The sequence below is a fragment of the Lissotriton helveticus genome, chromosome 4_1 (assembly GCF_964261635.1).
Source record: "Lissotriton helveticus chromosome 4_1, aLisHel1.1, whole genome shotgun sequence".
NCBI lineage: Eukaryota > Metazoa > Chordata > Amphibia > Caudata > Salamandridae > Lissotriton > Lissotriton helveticus.
In genome coordinates this window covers 1,119,124,882-1,119,151,874 of record NC_136063.1, presented here as the reverse complement: position 1 = coordinate 1,119,151,874, position 26,993 = coordinate 1,119,124,882, and the positions used below count along the sequence as shown (strand labels likewise).

The 26,993-nt window shown below is 46.7% G+C and overlaps 1 protein-coding gene across 6 annotated transcripts in view; it reads right to left on the bottom strand.

Moving 5' to 3' along the window:
• Positions 1-26,993, bottom strand: part of PTPN3 (protein tyrosine phosphatase non-receptor type 3) — a 1,880,479-nt gene that overhangs the window by 232,577 nt on the left and 1,620,909 nt on the right. For all 6 annotated transcript variants that reach the window (XM_078687727.1, XM_078687724.1, XM_078687726.1 and 3 more), the window contains one exon: positions 12,612-12,758. In XM_078687727.1, coding sequence (XP_078543853.1) covers positions 12,612-12,758 — 147 coding nt within the window. The remainder of the gene's footprint in view (positions 1-12,611; positions 12,759-26,993) is intronic.

Genomic DNA, 26,993 nt, shown 5'->3' with positions numbered 1-26,993 from the left:
GTGCGCAAATGAGCCTCCTCACATCTAATTGCAATTTGCTCATTATCCATTTTAAATTTATCCACTAAACGTACTATACACAGGTCAAGCTACATAAGTTCGGCCTTAGAGTAGACGATAAATGTCAAAGATGCGGTGCGCCCCAAGCCGATTTCCTACATATGTCATGGACCTGCCCTGTCCTTCATGGGTATTGGCAAGCGGTGACAACGGCACTTACACACATGCTGAAGGAACATATCCCAAACTCCCCATTGGTGTGCCTGTTGGGCACATATAGACCCAAACAGTTTATAAGGAGGAAGCTGTTGGCAGTGGCACTCTTATTGGCAAAACGGCGTATAGCAATAAAGTGGGGTAGCAAGCGACCGCCCAGATTCAAAGTTCGGATAAAGGATATGGTATATTGTAGGGAAATGTTGGGGACGTATGAGGAGGAACTTCCTCAAACCTCCAGACCGAAAGATTTCTGGCAACCGCTCGTTGACTACCTGCAACAACAACGAGATGAGACCCAAGATGCACAAGGTCAGAGCGCTTAGAAGCATTGAAAGAAAACATACCCGAGGGTAGCTAGGGTGACAGACTCATAAGTACAGTTACCGCTGTCCTACTGCAGCTCTGCTTAGGAATGTATAGCAGATGTCCTAGATCAAAGATGAAATTGTAAAACTGTGGGAAAAAGTGTAATGGACAGAAGTTGTTGCATGCTTTAAAATCAGAACTTGTTAGGAAAAAGAAACGGGGTTTGCAGAGCGCTTGTATGTAAATGATTTGTTATACTGCATACTAACTGTACCTTTATTGCTGATCTGGTGAAATAAATAAAATAATTAAAAAAAAAGGTTTTTAAAAAGTGCCCGGGACGGGGTCCCACGAGCCCGGGAAGGCCTTCCTTTCGTGTTCGGGCCCAGTAGCTACGACGGTCCCCAGCCGAGCCTCAGGGTGAGTGCTCCTGCCCTGGGCTCCATTACCCGCCCAGCTGCATGGCCAAATGTCCAGGTCCGGGAGTCCGTCAGGCGGGGGAGGCTTCTCCTGTGTGGCACACCAGTCAACCTCCATGTGCCACTTCTTGATGCTGTTCTATACACCCCTAGAATTGCGCCAAGAAGGGGCATGTCCAAACCATGTGGGAGAAATCGGCCTGGTCCTGGCCGTATCATGTACAGGAAACAGTTGGGTAGAGGCCGGCCCTGTGGAGGTGAGCGGGGGTTAGATAGGCAGCATCCATATAGTACAGTTGGATCAGGCGGAGCCTGGCTGACCAGTGACCGTCTTAGGTGCCATCAGTGCGTCCCTCCAGTCCTCCTCCTCCAGGGGACCCATCCATCCCTCCCACTGGTTTCTGAGCCATTCTAGTGTAGTCGTGGTGGTTAGTGAGCAATAAATGCAGGAGATAACCCCCCTTCCCCAGGTTCCCCATCATGATTTGGGCCTCCGGTGGGCTGTATTCCGGTAGCGTTGTGCCGTCCGGTATGTGTGAATGGAGAGCATGGTGTAGCTGCAGTTGCTTATAAAATTGTGATGGGTGCAAGGAGTACCTGGATTGCAGAGCTTGGAAGGAGCATATCTGGTTGCTGGTCCACACATCCTGAGCTGGGAGATCCCAATAAGGTGCCAGGACCGAAAAACGCTTAGCGCGCTAACCTCCTTTAGTCACGCGCCATGCCAGAGTGGAGTGTGTTGGGTCATTCTACTTGTCCATTGGGTGTCGTGCAGTGAGGCCCGTCAGGCAAGAAGAACGGACTGTGTCACCCCAGGTAGTGATCTAGGTACGGTCACCCCATACATCATTGCTTGAATTCGAGAGAGGCCCAGCTCCCCTAATTCGAGTTTGTAGGCCGTATCCGACCATCTCCCATTAAACCAATCATGCAATGTGAGTAGACGGGTCATCAAGTAGTATAAGTATAAGTTGGTCATTCCTATGCCCCCGTCAAAAGGAGAGATCCTGCAGCGAGCAAAAGCTCTACGGGGTTGTCGGCAGCCCCAGAGAAATTTAGTGGCTAGGCTGTCTAGATCTCTGAACCAGGCCTGTAGGAAGCAGAAGGAGGTGTTCTGGATGACATAGAGGAATCTAGGGAGGATCATCATTTTAAATAGGGCAACCCTACCCCGGGGATTCAGCGGCAGCTTCTGCCATTTGCAGAGGTCTTCCTTAGCTTGTTTTACTAGTAGGGTTATGTTGAGGGACCAGGCAAGATCAGGAAGTAAGGCAATCCAAATCCCCAAATATTTAAAAGACTTCCACCTAATGGGTATTGTGGTTTGCCAGTTAAAACAATCCCTGGCTATGTGCAGGGGGAACAGGACCGGTTTGCCAGGGTTGAGTCGCAGACCGGAGGCGAAGAAGTGGGGACCGGATTGAGCTGGTTCCCCGCAAGGAAAAATAAGACATCATCTGCGTACAAGGCAATTTTATCTTCCTCCAAGTTGGGCCATTTCCAACCCTGTAAACGGTCATCCGATCGAATGAGATTCCCTAGGGGTTCCATCGCTAAGGCAAAAAGGAGGGGTGAAAGGGGGGCTCTTCGAATGGGAAATGCCTCCAATAGTACCCAATTGACTAGCACTCTCACATGAGGTCGAGAGTAGAGGACTGAACCCCATTTCAGCCAGCACGTCGTCCAGGTACCGCCAGTGCACGGAATCAAATGCCTTCTCAAAGTCAATGAGAAGAAGTGCCAGATAAGGTGTTAATAAATGGTGGTTTGCTAAGGCCAAGGGGAGATGACAGAAGCAGTGTCTGGTCTCCCGCATAGGCATGACCCCGCACTGGACGGAGTGGACCAATTTGGTGAGGTAAGGTTTCAATCGCTGTGCAAGGACTGCAGCAAATATTTTAAACTCCGTATTTATAAGGGAGATTGGGTGGTAATCAGCACAGTTGGACAACGGAGGTTGCATTTTAGGGAGAACAACAATGGTGGTCACATCTGTCTCGGGGGGAAAGGAGTCCTTATCAAGGGCTTCAGCGAAGAGATTGGAGAGGTGCGGGATGAGGATCGCCTGATATGCATCGTAGTACTCCTATGGAAGACTATCTGGGCCCGGAGTTTCGCCCGATGAGGTGTGCACTACGGCGTCACTGATCTCCTCGCGGGTCAGGGGGAGGTCCAAGTCAGCAGACTCAGCTGTGCTGAGGCGAGGGAGGCGGAGATGACCAGGGCTGATCAGTTCCGAAAGGGAGGTGTCCGGGGGCTGCCTGGAGTATAGCTCGCGATAGTAGGAGGTGAAGGCCCGGGACATTGCCAGGGGAGAACGGTGTACCATAACGTCCGGATCCACAACTGCCGGGATTATGCAATTAGCCATAGGATACATCGCTAATCGCAGTCTGTGGAGAATCTTCCCATTCTTGTCACCCCAGCCATATACCGGTGCTATAGAGGATCTCCATAGGAGCTTGGCAGCGTCCAGGGAGAGTCGCTTGACTTCGCCCCTCAGGCGTATGAGTTGTTGTTCTTGAGTTTCGTCTCGGTCCTCAGGAGGGCATTGTTCAAGAAGCAACACCTGGGCCTCCCGCAGGGTGTTCTGTTGTGTCTGAGCTTTTTGCTTGAGTTTAAGCTGACCTTTGGCTAAGCCACGGATGGTGGCTTTGGTCGCCTCCCAGAGAGTGCCCGGAGAGGGGAGAGAGCCGCTATTAGTGACGAAATATTGCTTGAGTTCAGCCCAAATTGCCTTTTTAAATTCTTTGTCCTGGAGGAACCACGCATTCAACCGCCAAGTCGGGCCATGGGGAGTTAGGAGGATCCCAAATGCTTAGAAGTACAGGTGAGTGGTCCTGGATTCCCCTGAGGAGGATGGGGATGTCTCTAATCGTTAGGCAGTCAGTAGGGGGAACAAATATAATATCTATCCGTGTGTGGGTGTGGTGTGCGGCTGATGTATGAGCGAATTGTTTACCCTGGGGGTACAAGATTCTTAAGGCGTCGCACAAGCCCAGGGAGTCCGCCCAAATTGCAAAGTGCTTGGCGTGTGATTCTTGAGGCGGACCGTGTGCTTGTAGTGTCGAGGTAGGGATTGAGGACAGCATTAAAGTCCCCACAACTAACGTGGCACCTAGAGGTAGGGATGCAATGAGGTCGGTGTGGTGGTCAAGAGTCGTTGTGAGCATCGATGGGGGTGAGTATATAGTGACAAGGTTAAGAGGGTTACCTGATAACGTACCAGTCAGAGCTACAAAGCCTAACTGGGGATCATGAGAGGCCTGCGTGAGCACTAAGGGGAGATTACGCCATATGATGATTGCCGCCCCCCCCCCCCCGAGAGTCCCAGGCAAACCTGGGGTGCCAGACTCTGTCATACCCATACCTCGCTAAAAAGGGGCAGTGGTTGCCCCTGAGGTGAGTCTCCTGGAGTACGAGGATGTCTGCTACCTGGCGTTGGACAAAGCGTAGGACGGCCATCCGTTTGACCCTATCGAGAAGCCCATCAATGTTCCAGGATAGTATGAGGAGGAAGGGTCCATTATCGCTCGCACATGTCATGGCGGGCGCAGGTTGGAGCGGAGGGCAGCAAGACCCAGATTAGCTATGGGTGAGACAGGGGACTGGTGTGAGCGTAGAACAGTAATTGTGACTGTAGATCGTAAGCAGTGTGCTGGACTATCGTAGTGTGTAGTAAGAAGGCTGGTGCGGTAACAAAATAACACAACATCAATAACAGGAAAACGGTCCCAACCCCCTACCTACGCCCTACCCCCACCTTATACTTCAGGAACAGAAGCATTATTGTCCCAGTTAAACAAGTAGATAACCAAACTAAAACGTTCAGGTTGGATTGCGTGGAGGACCCCTCCATATTCCGGATTGAAGCAAGAACTTTGCCAAAGCGCCCTGGATGATGAAATAGTGAGGACCCGGCACTGGTCAAGTCCATCCCCGCAGGTGCGACGGGCTGTGAGGAACCCAGAGTCAACAAGGAAATGCAGACATGCCCATTAGTCCAGCATGGCTAACAAGAGTGGGCCCCGGGAGCAAGAGGTGCCCAGGGGCGTAGAGTCTCCAGGGCACGGGCCGACCCCTCCTCCGGCATCGAATGTAAGAGTGCTGCCTGCAACTGTATCGAGGTCCACAACTGGACATCGCGAGGCCTGAACACAAAACTAGTAGGCACAATGACCTCCTCCTCTCAGTCACCACCCTTCATAGGGTGTCAGATTGTTGGGCTTCTTTGCCACTGCACTCTACAATACTATACACCACTTCACTCCACTCTGACAATCTATTCTACAACTCTCTAGTCCACTTGTCATTCCACTCTACAGTACTGCAACCTGCTATGCACCATTTCACTCTATCCCACTGCACACCACGCCACTCTACTCCACTGCACTCTACACCACTTTGCTCAAAACCAATATACTCTACATCACTGCACTCTGTGCCAATCTACTCTGCGCCAGTGCACTGTGTGCCATTTTACTCTGCACCACTGCACGCAACAGCACTCTACACAAATGCACTTTACACCATTGCACCCCAGCACTTTACTCTGCAACACTGCACTCTCTGCCACAGCAGTCTCTACCTCTCTACTCTGTGCCACTGCACTCTACTCCACTGCACCCTACACCACTATACTCCAAGCCACTACACTGTACTCTGCACCACTCTACTCTACTATATGCAACTGTAATCTACTCTGCACCACTCAACTGTATGCCATACCACTCTACACCACTCTAATCTATCCTGCACCACATACCACTGAACTATACACTACTTTACTCCATGCCACTGCAGTCTACTCTACACCTCTGCACTCTATCCTGCACCACTCCACTCTACGCCACTTCACTCTACTCTGAGACAATCTACTCTATGCAACTTCACTCTACTCTGCATCACTCTACATCACTGCACTCTATGCCTTTGGACTCTACAACTCTTTACTCAAAGTGAATGCACTTTATAGCAATCTACTCTGCACCACTGTACTTTACGCCACTTCACTTCACTCTACTCCACTCTATGACACTCCACTCCATTAAACTCTACTCTATTCTATGCCACTCCACTTTACAACACTCTACTCCACTCTGTGCCACTTTACGACAGTCTACACATCTCTCTCTTTGCCACTCCATGCAAATCTACTCCACTCTACTCTAACCCACTACTTCACTCCATGCCACTTCACTGACACTCTATGTCACTTTGACACTCTATGCCATCCCACTCTACTTTATGTCACTAAACTCTACAACTTTCTATGCCATCAGACTCTCTGACATTACTTCACTCTATGCACTAGACTTTACAGCAATCTACTCTGTTCTACGTTACTCTACATCACTCTACTCCACTCTAAGCGACACCCTCTACACCACTCCATTCTGCCCTACACTACTCAACAACACTTTATTAGCACTCCATTCTACATCTCTCTACTCCATTTTGACACTTTACTCCACCACTCTACGTCCTTTTACCCTATGACACTCTACTCCCTTGACCTCACTCTACAGCACTCAACACCACTATACGCTATGACACTACATGACACTTCACTCAACTCTACTATACGCCACTCCACGACTCTCTGCGCCACTCCATAACACTCTACTCTACTCCAGTTTATGACACTTTACTCCCATTTACCCCACTAATTTTTAGCCATGCTGAACAGGACCGACGCTGGTGTATAACATGGTTAAAACATATTGGCAAAACCAATAGCTTTTGCATTGGAGAGACCTACTGGCTTTGCCAGGGATTCTTTAAATATTGGGACAATAGTTGAGGTAGTCCAGGAACTCAGTACAGAGGAATGAACAAGACTGTTAAATAAGTTAGTCAGTAATGGAGCCCAAAGTTCGATGTTACCCTTTATCACAGCTATAAGGAGTTCATTCGGCCCTGGTGCCTTCCTGCTGACACTCTGTTGGATGGAGTCAACACCTTCACATAAGTAACCTGAATGTCCTGATGGTTGCTACCTAACATATTCAGCAGCATGGCTGTTACTGGGGAAGGAATATATTTTGGAAAGTGAGTCTCCCAAGCCTCGATGAAAATGTGGCAGCTAATCGGAGTCACGTGTGTTTTATTGTTCTCATGACAGTTACAGCGAATCTGAAAGACTTACAGTCCATCATAGATACCGCTAGGGCTACTGTGTTCCAATGCTGAGCCATAACCTCCTTCCATCCCTTTGCAGTCACTGCTTTATACTGCTTACGTAGGGCAGTTACAGTGACAGGATCCTCAGAAGAAGCGGAAAGTACACTGAGCTATAATCGATTTTGCACAATAATCGATTAGGTACCAAGCAATCTTGATTGAACCACCTAGGTGCAGTATGTGTGGATCTAATCGATTTTACAAGAGCTTTTTTAATGGATGAGTAAGTGCTACAAGAGGGCAGAATATCGATACATGATCTAACTTGTCAGTCAAGCGCATCGCAAGATCAACTCCTGATTGTCTTTTATTATGGTTTCCAATAAATGGGCCCAGTTGTGGAGTTTCCATACCAGTCTCATGCACTGTGAGGATAACTGCAGTTCGCTAATACCAACATCAACACTGGGTATAGACCTTAATGGTACAGCCAGTGCTGCTTCAATAAGGTTATGGTCGCCAGAGTTGGAGGGAATAGTTAATTCATACTGTAATATGTTAATTCAGCTGCTGGATATAAAAATATAATACATCTCTGATGTGCTTCCTATAAATGGGTAACTCGCAATCACTGATATACCTCTTGTGTCCATATTATTATTCAGATCAAATGTTGAGGGATGTGTCTCTAATTCCTTGCCTCTATGATCCGTATCCTCTATACTGTCATTATGTGATTTGGGATGCTTGGGTTTCCTGGAATTGAAGTCACCTACTAAACAAAGATGCACCTGGCACTCCCTATCAGTGACATTACCGATAAGTGATCAAATAAAATCAAACAAAACACGGAACTCGTAATTGGTGTATTAACAACATCGTTATAAAACTAAATACAGGCTCAAATTTCTCTTAAAAAGTACTTTCCTGGGGTTTCCAAGGACTGAGCATAACCACCAGACATCGAAATAACCCATATAGATAGACACCCTGATGCCCGTCCGGACTGAGAAGGAACATCGGGCACACTGAAGCCCATCAAACACAAAGGCTGAGGGGTCCCAGGTTTCCTGAAACAGTTAGATATTGCAGTGTCTTACGAATAGACGAAGGTCCATAAAATGTACCTTAGTGCGAAGACCGGCTACATTACAGCTTAAAATTTTTTAAGGGAAGTGCTTGTGAGTTAGTGTTTACAATCAGTGAAAGGAAGACAGGTGGCCGGAATGGAGCCAAAAACTGGATGGGCGCTGACTTATGCTTGACATCCGCAAGACCACCCAGTCAATCATTATCAGTAAGCTCAGCCAGAACTGCAAATCTAGTCCTACGCTCCAGACTTGGCTTGGGCTGCAGTAGCTGTGCAGGTCGGGGGGCATTGTTGGTCTATAAAAATACCCCCATGGGTATTGTAACAATCACAGAGCTGCCAAGCATGCCCCCTGCATTCAACCTCAGTGTATTTCTCTCACAGGCAGAGAGTCTGAAATTCACCACAATACAATCTCCCTCTATGTTTTTAATTGAGAGTCCCACCCAGCCCACCTGTACATCATTATATTCTCATTACATTCCATCAGGTTAAAATGTCTATGTCTGCAGAGCCCATGAAATACCCTATTTCGTAATTGTTCCTAAGCTTCTGAAATATTGAGTCTTAGGGAAGGTACACCATCTAAAACCAGCACATATGGACAACACTGCATGGGGTCAGTTTAATGGTACATTATTAGAGACGAGGTCAGTTGTTACATTAACCACTTCCGAAGAGGGCCTAAAGCCGCTTTTGCCCATTGTGTTGGGCGCTGGGTCATCGTTAGGGCCAGAGCGTGGAGCAAGAGTGGCTTCCATAAAGGACAGATAGCTACAAGGGTCAGCAAGCGGGATTCCATCCCGCTAAGGCGCTTCTGAAGGTAAACTAACCCCTGCAGTTGCAAAGTACACACAACTGCGAGTGCAAGCATTGGAGTTATGCAGGACACTGGTCCTGCTTTTAGCTTCCATTCCCAAGCTAGTCAGTTGTTTCTCAATGCGGTCGAATCGATCAGTAATAGGTCTTTGTTGTTCTTGTAATATAGCAAAACATTTATTATAAAGTTCCTCAATACACAGAATGCCCAAATTAGCTTTTACACCATCCTTTTCGAAATGCGGCCAGGATGGGGGCGTGGACTGGTTTTTCTTTTTTTCCATTTGACAGCTTGCTCTCGTGGTACCATTTATTTTGTAAGACATGTTCTTTTTGAAGAACGTGCTGGACGAAGCCTTTAGCTAATTTCCAAGGGTATTCTTGCTAGCATACTGTAATGCATTAATTCACTATTGTTTTCTGTTGCTTATGCAACTAGTTTGTACTGACACCTCTGCATGACATTAGATCAGAATCCATATTCATGTACACATAATATGGTAGGGTCACATGCTGTTTCAGAATATTGTAGTATAATTTATTACAGTGATGATGCGTTTGATTATACCACACTGACTTAATTGTATCCCTCATTTCTATGGTGAAATTCACTATATAAACCCTTGAATTTGGGAGCGAACCAGAGAGACTCAGGTTTGTTCCAGGAATGCTGTTCAATTATTTACTGATTTGCTGCACATTTGAGACAATCTATTTTTATCAACTTTACATGTCTTTGTGGCAGTTGATTCCTATATACCTCTACTTAATTAATGAGATTGTTGACGCATTTGCATTTTTCTAATTTCTGTACTGCGCTTTACATTTTGTTAAACCTGCATTCAAAATGTTTTTTTTAAAAACAACCTGCATGGATTTCCAAGTTTATGATCAGATATCTGGGAATGTGGTTCACGAGTAACCTGAAATGGCATACCCATCTGGAAGCCTTAAAAATGAGGGCATCAGCTTCTGTGAAGGGTCTAAAAAGATTCAACAGTGTATATGGAGAAATGTCAGATAGGCCGGTTATAAAGGCCTACCTAGCAATGGTCCCTCCACAATTCCTGTATGGGGCAGAGGTACTTTACTTAAGTGGGAAAAAATGTTGGGATAAAGAGGAGGGAAATATCCTAAAAAGCTTGTTCTCGCTGCCAAAATCATCTATGGTACAAGCAGCGAGACTAGAGCTGGGAATTACCTCTTGGGCTGTACCTGCTTGCATGGCCCTAATACGCTTCTGGCAGCACCTAGGGTCAGGAGAGCCCCAAAAAATTTCCCAGTGGTGTAAAGGTGAAATTGCCATTAGTGAGCTGTCATGGGTGAAAGAAACAAGAGCCTCATTAAGCGAAGCATGTGGAGTGCTGGGATTAAAGCTATGCCTGCAACTAGGACACTCAATAATAGGCAAGAAAGGACTAAGGTCATTGGGATCTGAGACGTCCCGCATATATGATCGAGAGTATCTCTCGCGAAAAACATCGGTGTCCCATATGACCCTGGCTTGGGCAACTGACCAGCAGTATCCTTATTTAGATAGGCTACTGAGCTACCGTTTAAGACGTGAGGTACTAAAAGTGCGAATTGGGATAAACCCCTGCTATGCGAATAATGGGGTTAAAAATGTTATGATAAATAGTAATGGTAACTGCACTTGCATGTTAGGTACCCCCTGCAATATCGTACATATTTTATTAGATTGCATGAAGATTTTAGATATACGAAAGGAGATTTTATGCCCAATATTAAAAAAATATAGGATTATGAATAGGACGCAAGCGGCTAACCTCCTAGTGGGAATGACAAACCTAGATAAAGCTGTGCTATGGGGAAATTCATGAGTAAAGTCAAGGTGTTCCTCAAGTGTACAGAGTAACTATCGCATGTTGTTCTCTTAGGATAATACGAGATTGTGCTTTTAAAGGTTAACAGTACTGTACGTAATTTATCGGAAGGATTTTAAGCATATGTATGAATTACTTGATTTAATCAATTGTAGGCAGATATTTGATTCTTATTTTAAAGGAAATGTGTTATTTTATGCGTAATGTATATATGCTACGTTTTCTAGGATATTGTCTTGCTTATGTTTTTAATAGATTGACAAAATGTAAAGTGTACACTTTTATGGTTGTAACAAACCACTTAAAGTTTTTATTGACTGACTGACTGACTGATCTGGAACTCCCTTTTCGAGTTAATCCTTCCATTGATTGCTTTTGAAATGTTATTTTGAATTATGTCTCTAGGGACACATTACCTCACAGTTCTTGAAGTCAAAACTGTCCCAAGTCCAACAAATTAAGCACCACAATCGAGCAAATTATCTAAGTGATAGCGCACCAACAATGCCAAAAACTGATGCTAAACTTTTCATTATTTTCCTGATAAAAGTAGGGTTAGCCAATTCATTATCCCGAAATTCATTATTCAGATATAAAACCAGCATTAGCTGTCAAGTGGAAACAATGCTGGACCCAAACAAATGTAACACCCCCCACAATATGAGTCCTTCGTGCCGCTGAAAAATGACTGCTTAATTGAAGTACTACTGTGCATGCAAGTTCAAAACGTGGAAGAGTTTATTCTCTGTGACACAAAGCGAGAAAAATTTACTTCTCCTTTGATGCATAGTTATCATGACAGCAGAAGTATGTGGCATGGATAGGGTGCATACGCTATTACAACCACTCTTTGTAAATTTATTCAGAATCAGAACAGTTTTAACCATATAACACAAGCAATCAATGATACAAATATTCCATACATCTCACTTTTTCCTCCCCTCATTAACCATCCAATAATCACTAAGGGCCTGATTCGCAGTATGGCCGTCTTATGACCACTTTACTGTCAGTGTAGGTCCTACTGCCACCTCCTCTTCGGTCCAACCCCCCCAATTACGAGAAGGGGGGTCGGATCACCACAAGAACCCCGCTACTCCCAGGATCCTGAATTCTGATGGGGCAGCAGTAGAGAAAGTGGAAGTCTCTGACTGCAGTGCCAATGCCGGCACCGCCATGAAGATCCTGACCTGCCTTATCGCTGACCATTTCATGACTGGGACCCCGCCATGAAGAGGTTGGGGGGAAAAAGGCAGGGAAGAGGCCCCAAACAGGGCCATAGGGCGATTTTGCCCATTGGACAAAGTGCACGTGCCCCCCTCTGCCTGCACTCGCGTGCATGCATTGTGTGCCATGCACAACGTGGTGCATGGTACACAGTACACCAATGTGCAAGTGGCTGCCACAGCAGCAGCATATGCTTGAGGCTCTCTATATGCCGAAGCATGCTGCTGCTGTGGCACCGCCGACACAACACCATCAGCCCAATGATATACTCACAATACGGAGGACAGGATGCCGCCAGCTTGTTGGCTTTCTCCCGACTGCAGCAACAGCAATTAGTCCGCTGATCTCAGAATCTGGGCATAAATATGCAAATTGGAAAATAGCTACAATTGAACTGTCTAGAGTGGGTGGTTCTGCAAAGCATTGATGAATACTCAAAATATAGTGGAACGCGACCATGCGTTTTCAAGCTACTATGAGACGCTGCCAATTACTATGTTTATAAAATTAGATATTCTCATCTCCGCAGACAAATGTACCAAGGTAAAAAATACTGTTACTCACCCGTCCTCGCTCTGTGAGAGTTGTTAACATGATGATAAGCGACAACTGATGATCCCACACTAACTGCCAAAAATGTGCACAGGTGTGAGGAAGTGGTCCTTGTGTAGCTATGTATTTGTTCACAACACCAGTGGAGGGAATTTCCATCTACAGTAGGAAGGAAAAACAGTAGAGCTTACTTGTGTACCAAATTTTAACTGTCTATAAGACAAAGGCCAGACACAATTGTCAATATGCAGACGAAATTCGTATATTTCACAACATGTATTGCCATGTTGTAGTGTCATTATTTCGCATCATGTTCACCTCCATGACACTAATTTGAACAGAAAATGTATTTAATTAGATTTAAAACCGAGGATCAGAGACATTTTACGTTTGAAGCAGTCTCCTGCCAGTATTTTGGATTACTTTGTATATGCAAATTATGTCCTTGCATTAAATTTGTGCAAATTGCGTAATTATAGCAAAACGTAAGTGGATTTTGCAGGAAAATGGTATTCCACCCGCTCCTAATAACAGAAGGCTAAGATATATTTGCACAACTGTGAGGAAGAGCATCACTCAATACCTTTGCTGCGCTAAATGTAAACTCTTATTGCCAATGTGGTGTTGCCTAATAGGTGCCAGGGCTACTAAAACAAATCCAATGTTCCCATATGAATGTTGATGAAAACAAAACGAACATAGCAGCCACTGGTGAACAACAGTTTGGGCAAAGATTTTCTTATAATAATTTTAGGCCATAAACGTGCTACTGATCCTGCAAAAAAATTATTCGTAAAGTAGATGTTGACCAATAGTGAAAAGCAGGACAGACTTCTGGTTTATACTTGAATCTCCATATTCTAAATTCATATTAAAATATAAAACATGCTGTTTTGTAAACCTCATCAAACAAAAAGGGTCTCTTCTAGCACATTTGTAATGGAATATAGCAAACCACAGAATTTTTTATTTTTTAACATGTTCAACATTTTGAACTAACCATGCGCAATCTTACTTCACCAAGTAGATCAGAAAGAGCAGCTTTTTTTTGCAGACCTTCATTTTATGCATTAAAATCATGTTTTGCTATTCTATCTGTTTACAATAGATGTTATGTTACACAGTTTTGTAGAGCGTATTTATCCACCAGGAAGGTATCCTGGTGCTGAGCAGGAGTAAGTCTAGGCACACTTAGGGCCTACTGGGACTACTCGAAAAGTAAGGTCTTCAGAGTCTTGCGGAATTCAAGAAGTTAGAGGGAGGCTGTAAGTGTAACAGCAGGTCGTTCCACACTTTAGGAGCAATGTAGCAAAGGGCTCAACTGCCAGATCTGGTTTTCCGTATGCAAGGGATTTGTGCAAGTAGGGGTCTGGACGAGCGGAGGTGTCTGGAGGGTTTGTGAAAGCAGATGCGATTGCTGCGGTATGCTGGGCCAGTGTTATTTAGAGTTTTGAAAGTGTGGTTGAGGAGTTTGAATTGTGCTTGTTTGTGAATGGGGAGCCAGTGGAGCTCCTTCAGGTGTGATGTTATGCGAGTGTGGCGTGGGAGTTTGAGAGTTATTCTGGCTGCCAAGGTTCTACTGGTCTGCAGCTTTCTACTAAGTTTTTTGTTGATCCTGGCATAGAGGTTTTTTCCCGGAGTCCAACTTGCTTGCGACCAGGGCGTAGGTGACAGTTTTCCAGCTGCGGATTGGGAGCCATTTGAAAATCTTCATCAGCATCTTCAGGGTATGGAAGCTTGAGGCGGTGACGGCATGGTCTAGAGCAGTTATGCTGAGTTTGCTGTTGATGCGGAGGTTATCGGTGTGGGTGGTGGAGGTGGATGTCAATCCTAGCTCTGTTGACCACATGTTGGACTCCCACAGTGATATGCTCTTGCCGAAGATCAAGATTTCGGGCTTGTCGGTATTCAGATTTAGACAGCTGGTCTTTATCCAATAGGCGATTTCAGACATGCAGGCATTGAACTTGATCTAGGTACTGGTGGTCTTGACCGTGAGGGAGAATGAGTAGTGTGTCCTCAAAAAGGATCCTTGCAGAACTCTGCAGATGTGGTCGCGGGTGTCTGAAGTGAGCGGTTGCAAGCTGACTGACTAGGTCCTTCTAGTCAGGATTGAGCAGATCCATCGCAGTGAGTGTCCTTGGATTCCAATGACGTGTAGACATTGGATGAGAATTTTTTTTATTTGCAGTATTTATAGAGCGCGACACTCATCCCTAGGGATATCACGGCGCTATGTACCAGAAAGGACTACTAATGGCGTATGCTGAGAGGTTACAATTTAGGGAAGAGGTGTGTTTTCAGTTTTTTTCGAAACTGAGGGTAGTTTGTAGTATGTCTTAGGTCGGTAGGCAGGTCGTTCCACCTTTTTGCTGCAAGGTAAGAAAAGGAGCGGCCGCCTGTTCTGACTTTGTGGATGCGTTTGGTTTTAGCCAGAGCTGATTGACATGAACGTAGGTTCCTATTGGGTACATAAAAATCGATCTTCCCTTGAAGAATTGCTGGGCCTGTTTTATATAGAGCCCTGTGGGCATGGTTAATCAGTTTGAAGGCAGCCCTCTGACGCATCGGGAGCCAGTGAAGTTTCTTTAAGCACTCCGATGCCGAGTCTCATTTGCCTTTATTGCAAATGAGTTTGGCCACCAGGTTTTGCAAAACCTGTAGGCGGAAAAATAACTGTTCGTTCATCCCTACAAATAATGCATTGCCGTAGTCTAAGCGACTGACCAGTAGAGCTTGTGTGACTGAGCGTCTGCAGTCCAGGGGTATCCAGGGAAATATCCTGGTGAGAAGTTTTAGTATGGCAAAGCCCCTACCACAAAGGGATCGGACGTGATCCTTCATGGACAGGGCATCATCCATGATGATTCCCAAGTTCCTGGCATGTTGTTTAGGGGTGGGGGCCGGTCCCAATGAAGATGGCCACCATGTGGCATCCCACCCGCGTTTGGCTCCACCGAACAGAAGAATCTCCGATTTGCCTGCGTTCAGCTTTAGATAGTGATTGTGCATCCATTGGGCCATTTCGGAAAGGCAGTCATGTAGCTTAGTTTTGGTTGTCTCAGGCCCTTCGTCCATGGCCACCATCAGCTGCGTATCATCCGCATAAGAGCAGATGCCAATGCCCCACTTCCTTCCAATGTCAGCAAGAGATGAAATATAGACATTGAAAAGGGTGGGGCTCAGTGAGGCACCCTGGGGGACCCCGCAGCCGATGGGGTTGGGCCTTGAATGGAACTGACCCATATGTACTGCCTGGGTACGATTACTCAGGAAAGAGTGTAGCCAGTTCAATGCTGTAGATTGGACTCCCTTGCTCCGGAGTGTGTTCAGCAGACAGTCGTGCGATACCGTGTCAAACGCCGCTGACAGGTCAAGCAGTATCAGTGCCACCGCTCCACCTTGATCGGTGGAGGATCTGATACTGTCCGACACTGCCAGCAACGTTGCCTCGGTGCTGTTATTGGCTCTAAAGCCAGTCTGGGAGGGATCCAGAAGGGAGTTGTTTTCTAGATACCTAGTCAGCTGTACGTTGACCAGTTTCTCCAGGGCTTTAGAGAGATAGGGAAGCTGGGAGATGGGTCTATAGTTCTCTGAGTTGAGAATATCAGATCCCGCTTTCTTCAGGAGGGGGTCACAAGCATCAGGGAAGGTGGCTGTGATTAACGATTTATTAAAAAGATGAGTGATCAGGGGACAAAGCGTGGGTGCAATTTTTGAGAACACGAAGTGGGGACATGGATCTGAGGGGGATCCAGATTTAACTGTGTTCAAAACTGCTAAGACCTCATCTGCAGAGAGTGGTTCGAAGCTGGTTAGGCGGGGTGCATTGCCTAAGTCTGATGGGTCTTTGGATACTTCTGGTGACACAGCAGTCTTAGATGGGTTGTCTGAGTTGCCGTGGGTATTTTGGGGGGTAAAGGTAGAGTATATTTTCTTAATCTTTTCAGAAAAGAAAGTGTAGATACGCTCACATGCCTCGGTCGAGGGGGTGAGAGTTTGTGAAGTGCTAGATGGTTTACTAAGCTCCTTCACTATTCTGAACAGTTCTTTCGCTGAGTTGCTGTTTTCTTGAATACTCTGAGTAAAGTAGTCCTTCTTTGCGTTTTTGATGGGGTGGGAGACTAAGTGAAATGCTGCAGTGAGGTCCGGGTAAATGGGGGCTGTTGTGTCTCCCCTTTCAGAGTCATGAGGATGTCATCCATCCCAGCGATGAAGCAGTTCCCGTTCTGGGGTTGGGTCTGAAACTAAACTGAGAGATGTGGAGGAGTAGATGGCTATCAGACTTCGAAGAAAAGTCATGTCTCATTCTTCTCCTAAAATGCCCTCCTGCACGGTTATTTTGAACGTGCAAGCACATGCTTTTTCACCAAACATACTTTCATGCTTAGGTTTACCAAACTGAAATATTTAAAAAAACATAGCAGGACTAGCTTGAATTTTCAGTTATGAGCCAGGCCATTTGCAAGCAACAGTATGAACGTAGAGAAGTGCTGCAGGCTAGAAGATCAGACCATGAAAGAAACACACTGGATGACGCTTTGAAGATGTGTGAGCAAGACCAGTTGAGGTCTGGAAGAGATTGAACAGGGAGAAATACGGGCAGTGAGAGGTAAAGTAGGGAGAAAGGTATTGGAGATTAGAAGTGTGGGCTGGGTACAGGGTGAGAGAGGTGCTGGAGGTATGTGCAAAACAGCAAGTTGTACAGACAGGTACAGGTAGAGGAAGGGAGATTTACAGGCAATGGAGATTTGGGTAAGAAGAAGGATAGGCAGGGAGAGAGAGGAAGGCAGCATGATGGCCTGCTTGGATAGGTGCATGAGCAGGAAGAAGTACAAGGAGGGTGAGATGCAAGCTGAAAGAGGTGTTGCCTGGGAAAGATAAGGGGAAGGAAAGGTACAGGCTTGGAGAGGAACAGGATGAAAATGGCACAGCCTTGTAGAGTTGTAGACAGAGATGGGTTTAGTGGGTAGAGGCTGATAAAGGTGCAGACAGAAAGAGCTGTCAGAGGCGTTGGAAGGGAGGGATAAGTATGGACAGAGACAGTTATAAACGGGTAGGGTGGAGGGAGAGGTTTGACAAAGGGTGGTGCCTGCAAAAACACAAAGTAAAATGGACAAAGTTTACCATATTCAAAACTTAAATGGCAATAACAATAAAAATTATTTTTTTCTTAAATAGAAATATGCCACATATGCACAGCATGTTGATTTCAAGGAAGTCAAAGAGCAGTAATAACGTTTGCATATTGGTTTAAATATGAAAATGTGTGCAATCGCTAAGAAATCTCCTAAAAAATCCAGTGTTTGGTGTATTTTTCAAAATGCCTATTTGCATGCATGTCTAGGTGTAAAACCCACTGTAAGTCTGGCTTGAGTTTTGTTTTCACCAATAAAATCACAACACAGCAATATCAGTCCAAAGCCTATGTGAGGGACATCTTTATAATGTAAACACCCGGTATCATGCATCTACAAAGCACCAATGGACAAAGATACGCTATGGCTACCGTTTGACATTTTCCTGCTTTAAAAATATTAACCTGTTTGTGTGAGAAAAAAACTCAAATTGTGGCAGAACCAGCCTAACAATAAACTCCACTTCTTCTGTAACATTTTAACAGGAACAGGAATTTATCAGGATAGCTAAGTAAAGAAAATCAAAGTGCATACGGGACAAGTGATAAGCAGTGTGTAGTCGTGTGCAATTTAAAGCCACAGGTAGCCACCTGCAGTCTAACAAAAGAACTACTCTATTTCCCATTCACTGAAACCTAATAGGAACACATACAGTAGCGTGCTATTTGCCTAAAAGCACTTTAGGGGCAGCAGGCGCTACATAAATGCAACCCATTTCCCTCTTCTATCCCTCCAATATCCTTCGCAATCTAAATAAAAGACTAACACATCCACCGCTCAAAATAACTTTATATTTTACTATATAATTTGCCACTAATCATTCATGGGATCCGGAGTATTGTGCTACTCGCCGAAAAAACGCGCTTTGACGCCTCATCAGGGGTGGTAAGCACTATAAAAATGCAATTACAATACAATACATAAACAAAGGACTTTCCCCAAAACATCACTGGCAGGAGACAGGAACTGATAAAGCGTGCAGTGAGACATGTGGCCACATCTGGTCTAAAGTGGCCTGCAGTCACATCAGTCTCTAAACACAAAGGCAACATTAAAGTGATAAATCAAAAACTAAAACATTGGTACAGAAGAAAACTAGCTTGTGTGGAGATGTGCTCCTTGTGAAAGAGCAAAATGCAGTCACTCAAAGTGAAGTTATTCAGTGGCTGAAGTGGGCTGACCTTCTGCCCCATGCTGCATCCTGAGGTGGAGGAAAAAAAATGGGAATGACATATCAAAAGACCAATATTTATTATTTATTTAAAGGTTTTATATAGCGCTGGCTAGACCCGGAGGTATCAGAGCGCTTTACATGAGCATCAGATCATAGTTACAGGTTACATCGTTACAAAGGTTACACAGGTATTAGAGCATGGCAACATAGTTACTTGTGAGGTCAAGATAAACAATAGCACAAATACGTAAGGGTAAAAGCAGGCAGGGGGAAAGATTCAGGGGAGGGGGGAAAGAGCTGGGAAAGTAGACAGATAATGAAGGCGGGAAAGAGCGACGGGGACACAAACCGGTAGACGAGTCAAAGTAACGTCCAAAGTCCATTAAGCTGTGATCCCAGGGGAAGTGGTATCACTTCCCTATCTCTGTTGCGGGAGGCTCACTTTACGCAGTGGATTCTCTCAGAGGGGTCTCTGAGACTCCAAGGCCTACAAACTGGATCTTTCCCCAAAAAGGGGAGAGGGAGTGCTTTAGCAAGGGGTGCCATACCATACTTCAGCTGTGAGGGGCTCCCTTGGCGCAGTGGACTCTCTCAGCGGGTATGCTGAAACTCCAGAGTATAAATATTGGATCTTTCCCCAACATGGGGGGGGAGTGCTTAGTCAAAAGTCACAAAGGACAGGGGGCTAGGCAGACTAGCAGGCAAGGTGAGAGATTCAGGGGAGAGTGGATAGGAGCTAGGGAGGTAGACAAAGGGAGAAAGAGTAATAAATGGGAACACATTTAAATAATGAGTAATTATGTAGCACTGGCTAGATCTGATGGAATCAGAGCGCTTTACATGAGGGACGATAATGTTGCAAATTACATCAGTTAAATGTAACATAAGTATCAAGAAAAGCATTTAAAGAACATAGTGGACAAGGTGAATGGAGCAGGAAGGGTAAGGGGATAGGGTAAAGGGGTAGGAGGAAGACATGACGTAGAGACGAGGGGAAAATCTGCCCAAGGTCCGGCTGGGTAGGTGACGGCAGGGAGGGGAGTCCACAACCCATCTTCTCTTTGGCTATATGGTAGCTCCACCGGGCATCAGCCAAATCGCTAGGTCTCCACAGTCTGGGGTAAGTTCTGCAGGTTCCAAGTCCTGATGTGTAGGCAGGTTAGGGGATAGGTTCAGGGTCTGGTCAATGTCCAATTGTTAACCCAGGGAAGTAAAACAACGTGTAGGGGACCACTAAGGAAGCCATCTTGGGGTCAGGCAGGGGACTGTTGGAGACGGTGGGATGGGGATGGGGCCCCTGAGTAGATGGTTGTCATGGTAGCAGAGATTCTGACTGTGGTCCAGGGTTTGTCTCTGTTCGTGATGGGAAGTTGCGAAGGTGATGGGAGGGTTGTATCCATCATTACCGAGTGCGCTGCTCCTGGATGAGGCGCTGCGCCTCTTTCTTGGACACATACATGTCCTTGGGGTGCCTCGGGACGCCGCTCCTCGCACAGGCCTCCACGTTGTCCAGGAGCTCCTGTCGGCCCAGGTAGAGGCCGCTGCGGCCCGGCAGGTGGAAGGCGAAGGCCGCGTTGTTCCACAGCCAGTGGTCGTGGGTCTGCGTGGGTTCACCCTGGGATTGCACCAGTGGCTTCTTCTCCAGGGCGCCCCCGGAGAGCTGCTAGGTGAAGAGGTCGCTCAGGGACTCGGGGCTCCAGGTGATGACCCCGAGGCACCCGAAGGGCCCCTGGGGGTCCAGGGTGGGCAGGTGGTCGAAGTCCCGGCAGTCGGGCTGTGGATGAGGATCCAGTGGACCACCTCCAGGGTGTAGGCCTCGGTGCCCAGCACCCTCAGCACAGGCCGCTTCCGTCCACACAGCTGAAGGCGGTAGGCCGTGAGCAGTTCCGTGACCCGAAAGGAGAACTGGAAGTTGCCATAGCGGGACTGGGGGCTGAGCGCAGGGGAGTTGGCCATCATGTTCGGCAGCTGCCAGGTCTCCTCCGAGGAGAGACCCCCCATGCTAGCCCGCACCTCCGGGCCCACACTCCCGGCAAACTTCATGAGGAGCTTGCTCTTCAGATTCTCCAGGTCCGGGGGCGGCAGGTGCACCTCCCAGCAGGACACCCGCAGGAGCCGGGGCTCCCCGTTCAGCAGAAAGGGCCTGTCCCCGCCGCGGATGTGCTCTTCCTCCAGGATGTGCAGGAAGCTGTCCTGGACGGTGACATGTTTCAGCCGCACCACCTGCAGCAGCTTCGTCTCCAGGCGCCGGTACACCTGGATGATGGGGGCCAGGCAGGGGCAACCAGACCCCCGCTTCTTAAACTCATCCAGGACTTGGTCGAGCTGCAGGAACTCCCCCTCACAGAACAGGGACCTGCTCCTCGGCTGCTGGGGGTAGAGAGGGTTGTCACCCTGCAGGGGCATCATTGTGCCTTGGTCCTAGGGGTCGACTCGCTCTGGTGGGATGAAGCTGCGGTCTCTCTTTCCTTGTAGGTGCTGCGTTTCTGCTCTCCCACAGTTTCTGTAATTTATTCCAATACGTCTCCGACCCTCTCCCCTCACCGCGGTTTTAAACGAGTATATTGTACATATATTTTTTTAGAAATCAGAAGAGCTTGGCTAACGCCAGACCTAGTGAAAATACATGAAAAATACAAGCGAGCGGCTGGCTGAAAAGGTCTGACCCAAAGACCAGTCTCTGTAGCTACTGTTTTTATTGTATAATTTCAAAGATTTGATGGCATGAGGTATTAAGACAACTAAAGCTATCTGACACCAGACCTCACAAGCATGGGCAAAGCCAATAGGTCTTGCCTATACAACATCTATTGGCTTTGTCAAAGTTTTATTGTCCAAGCAGGGACTGCTTCGGCTCAACATCCTGTGATTCTAGGCCAATCACTTAATCTACTAGTACATGTGTAATGTGTTACTTGCGTAATGTAACTGGTACTCATAGAAAGCGGTCCAATACCTTCAGGTTGGGTAAAGCTATATAAAAGTGTTGACAATAGACCTGTTGGCTGTGCTTGCTGTAAAGATGGCAACCTGTAAAATGTGATCACCCTTCTGTGTATTATTATTAATGGCTGACAATAGACCACCTGGGCCTCAGCTCGCGTTGTGACAAAGAGCCCTGATTTAAACCTGAATCAGTGCAAGATATTTGCCACAATCAATGTGTCCTTCAATGAACCGAACAAACAAAAACAAACAAAAACAATAAAACGTGCTGCGTTTTTCAGCCAGCGCTTCATCTGCACATCAAGACTGAGGTCAGGAGTACTCATTCTGGATTATCTCAGCTTTTTTTGGGGCGCAGTTCAGTGGACTAAAGGGCATACTGTGGTTACAACTCTGATTCCTGGAACCACCAGAGGCATCACCCGTGCACCAGGATCACCTCTGACCCCAGTCAGTCCTGGCGTGTGGTGAGGAGAAGGTAGGCACAGGGAGATTAAGTGATTTGCCTAGAATCACAGGATGTTCAGCGTCATTGCCGAGACTCGAACCCGGTTCCCCAGATTCGAGGTTGACCGCCCTAGCCATTAGGCCAATTCCTCCACCCACTTGGATTGGAGTGTGGAAAGTATGCATGGCTTTACAAAAGTTGTGTGCGGGTGGTATACTTAATGACACCTTAACCTACAGACCGAGGGTTGAAGGTGCTGCAGAACAGTGCAAGCTCTTCGAGTCATGGACTAGGCTTGGCCTGCCCGCCCACTTAATCTCCCCGTGCCTAAAAGAAAAATGATTATGAACTTGTGTAATGTAACTGCCGGTCATGTAAATCGCTCGAGTACCTTCGGATCGGATCAAGTTTCCACTATATGAAAATGCCCAAAATGTGGAGAAAATTATTGTACCTTGATCATAGCGGAAGCAGTGGACGGGCGCTAATTATAGAAAGAAAAGGGAGTGACAAAGAAAGAGACACCTTGCACATTCTGCTGAATCAGCAGCAAAGCAAAGTGATAATGATGCCAATAAATAGTAAGTAATGGGCGGGCTAAAAAATGCGTTTTAGACACAATAGGCTGCAGGCTTTACCTAAAAAGGATGGCAATGAACACATGCACATTCCAAATTGAAGCTTCAGGACATTTATGCACAAAACAAATCATTTCTTTTCACATTTCTGTCAGGCATAGATTTCAGGTTAGACAGTTTTTTCTTTGAACTAGATTCATCCTAGTACAACGACTGCCATCGCTGGACAAGGTGGATATTTTGCAAATATGATCAGCAGCAGAATGTCGACCTGATCATCTTACTTTTAGTCATTTCTAGCAATTATACAACAGCATGCACATATGCTATGGCAATGAGGAAAACTGTCTTTAGTGTAAGGAGCTGCAACAGACAGATGTGCAGTAGTTCAAAAGAAGTACACATTAGGAATGTGAGAACTAGATTCAGGTCTCTCTCAGGTATGATAAAGGGCATGTTGCAGTCCTTTTAATAAACAACAGATGATTTAAATAAAGAGGGCTGGTTCAGCAAATCACAAAAAACTTTAACTATGCTCAAAGCAGGCCCTTTCTGGGATAGTGGCAACACAAAGAGCAACATTTCAGATAGTTTGGCTTCAAGTGGCTCAATCTGCCAAGTACCACACCAAACCACAAACTTGTCCAGACAGGCATATACTGGTTTCATGGTGGGACGCCTGGCTGCCGATAAGACATCAACTACTTCAAGGGGAAAATCAAATGAAGTGAACTTTCGCTGCTCATTCTCCGAGCATATAGATGAAGATTGTGTGGCTCAGGTGCAGGACCCTGCCTTGCTTCTTTGCCTGAAGATCCTGCTGAAGAGGCAACCTGATTGGATGACAGATGTTCATGCCTAGGAGTTCCAGGAGCATACTCTTGTTGCCCAGTATGGTGCCACTAGGATGACCTGTGCTCAATCATTCCTGATCTTCCTCAGTAATTGGGGCAGAAGAGGTAGCAGAGAAAAGGCATACATGAGTTCTGAGCTCCATTCTAGGCGGAATGCTTCTCTGAGAATGAGTTGTAGTGGGCACTTCAACATGCAAAAAAACTGGCACTGCCTGTTCCCCACAGTGACAAAGAGACTGAGCCAATGTTCTATCCATTCACAGAAGAGACCTTGCACTACCTCTAGATGTAGCTACCATTCGTGATCAGCTAGGTGTAAGTGGCTGATTTGGTCCAACCTGGCATTCAATGATCTTGTGTGCCACCTGGAAAATCCCCTTGTGTTCCAGCCACTTCCAGAGGTATAGTGCCTCCAGACACAGAGTCCATGACCCCATGTCACCCTGCTTGTTGCAGTCCTTCATGGTGGTTGTGATGTTTGCCAGCACCTGCACCAGCCTTCCTCTGATGGATGGCTGGAAGGCTTTCAACGCCAAGCGGGTGACCTGCAACTCCAGGAGGGTGATGTGGACTCAGGCCTCGGCCAAAGACCAGGTGTCTCGGAACTTCACTTCTTCAGGTGGTCTCCAAACTCAGAAGTGATGTATCGGTCACCACTGTTAGCTCTGGGTGTGGTAGGGAGAGGCGTCTTCCATTGCCCATTCATGGTTCAGCAGCCATCACTGCAGATATTTTGTTGTTTCCTCCAAAATCTGGATATAGTCACAGAGCTACCCATGGATGCTGTGCCCACTGGGACTTCAGATCCCACTGCCGCAACCACCTGTCATATTTTACCAGCAGGATGCAGGAGGTCAGGAGCCCCAACAACCTCAGAGTCATGCTCATTCAGATCCAGGACAGGGGCTGAAACATTTGGATCATCTGGATCAAAGCCCACATGTCCCAGACTATCCTCTCCGGGAGGAAGGCATGGAATTGCACTGTGTCCAGAATAGTTCTGATAAATGGCAGAGTCAGGTGTGACTTCGGCACGTTGCTAGCGCAACCCAATGGACATTAAGAGGATCACTGTAGTCTGAAAGCGGATGACAACTGCCTGGGGCAAGCCCACCTTTAGCAGGAAGTCGTCATGGTAGGGAAAGACTCAAACCCCTGACCTCTGAAGATGTGCTGCAACCATGGCTATCACTTTCGTACACCTCTAAGGAGCACTTGTGAGCTAAAGGGGAGCACAGCAAACTGAAAACTTTCCTGCCCCCCTTATCAGTCTGCAAGATGGGGAATGTCAAAATAAGTGTCCTGCAGGATGAAGCTACCATCCAGTCTCCATGGTTGAGGGCAGAAAAAAACTGGGGCAGGATAAGTATCTAGAGCTTACCCCACCGTAGAAAGGCATTAAGAGGGCGAAGATCCAGTATGGAACCAAGGCCTCCGTCCTTCTTTGGCACCATAGAGTTTAAGCCAGTTCACACTTCTTATGTTGCCACCCTCTATATGATGCTTTTGGTGAAAAGGGCCTGAACTTCCTGTGTAAAACAGACAGAAGTCTGTCAGCCATCCTGCGGGTGATGGAAGGTGCGGTGGGATGGAAATAAATGGCAGGGAATAACCCTGATAGACAATTGGCAAAATCCACTTGTCTGAAGTGACTGCTTGTCATCCTGGCAAAAATGCTGGATACTGCCTCCAACAGGGTGGTTGTGTGTCTGGAAGGACACACTAAAAAGGTTCGGAGGCTTCTGCAACTAGAGAGGCTTGGAAGTGGGCTCTTCGCTGTCCCAGTTGTCCACATTGTGGGTGCTGCAGCCTTGGAAACGGTCACTGCCATAAAAAGGTTGTGAAGCCTGTGGGGTCTGATGGACTGGTTGCATGGGTGAGTGCGAGTGATACTGAAAGCCCCTACTTTAACCAAGGAGTGTGCGAAAATGCGGGATAAACTGACTTGTTGGAGCAGACAAGTATTAGGAGCGGGCTGTGGCCCTGCTTTCTCTAAAACACTCGAGGGCGGAGTCTGAAGTGAGAGACATCTAAGGGCATCTCTTTATTTTTATTTATTTATTTTATTTAAAAGGTTTTATATAGCGCTGGCTAGACCAGAGGGTATCAGACCGCTTTACAAGGACTGGGGACAGTTATAACATTATAAACGTTGCAGATATTACATGTGGTCGTAAATAAAGAATACCATTGGGCAATAACAAGAATTGGATAATAAAACTAGTGAAGGATGGTTAGAGGTGAGGGGGTGGAAGGTGGGGTGGAGCGGAGGAGGATGATGGGAAAGGTGATAGAATGAAGGGCTAAGGTATAACTACAAGAGAAAATAGAGGGGGGAGGTAGTCGAATATGTATAAATGAGAAGGGGTGTGTGAGATAGGTAATCAGTCGAGGGAACCTCATATAGTCAGAGTTCGATTATAATCTATGTTGGGTGAACAGGATTAAGGCCCCCAGAATCTGTTGAGAAGATGCAGCCTGAGGTCCTTTTTGAAGCTGAGGTAGGAGGGGTTGCAACGTAGGTCTTTAGGGAGTGAGTTCCAGATGGTAGGCACATTACCGGAGAAAGAGCATGACTGTGAGGATTTCTTGTTTAACAAGGGGGGGCAAGGATGGTGCTCAGTGCTCTAGAGCAGCCAGCTTTGTGAAGTTTATAGAAGAGACACAATGGGGTGTGTTGATGGAGGGCTTTGTGCGTAATGCAAGCGGTCTTGTAGATGGATCTGCCTTCGATGGGAAGTCATTTAAGACCCTCGAGGACAGGGAAGTTGTGATCAAACCGCTTACAATCTGAAATAAGTCTGGCCGTAAGGTTAAGGACCGATTTAATTGGGGCTAAGTGGGCTTTCGGCATTCCCACGAGAATGGCATTACCATAGTCCAATCTAGACAGCACCAGTGATTGCACAACTAATTTAAAGTCATCATCAGGAAAGAAGGGAATAATTTGCTTGAGGTGTTGGAGAATGAAGAGAGCTCCTTTAGCCACATTTTTAGGTCTCGGCAACGAGAACTATTGTCACTGAGTAAGCTCGCAAGGGAGTACAGAGCGGTGCACGAGCCGACCAGGGTCTGTGGACGCGCACACACAAAGGCAGGCAGGCACACACCAGACAGACACAGACAGACACACGCACACACACACACACACGCACACGCACACACACACACACACACCCTCCCTCTCTGCCCACTCCCTCTCTGCCGCCCCCCCCCTACCCCCACTCACCGGGCTCTTTCCCTCTGCAGCGGGTCA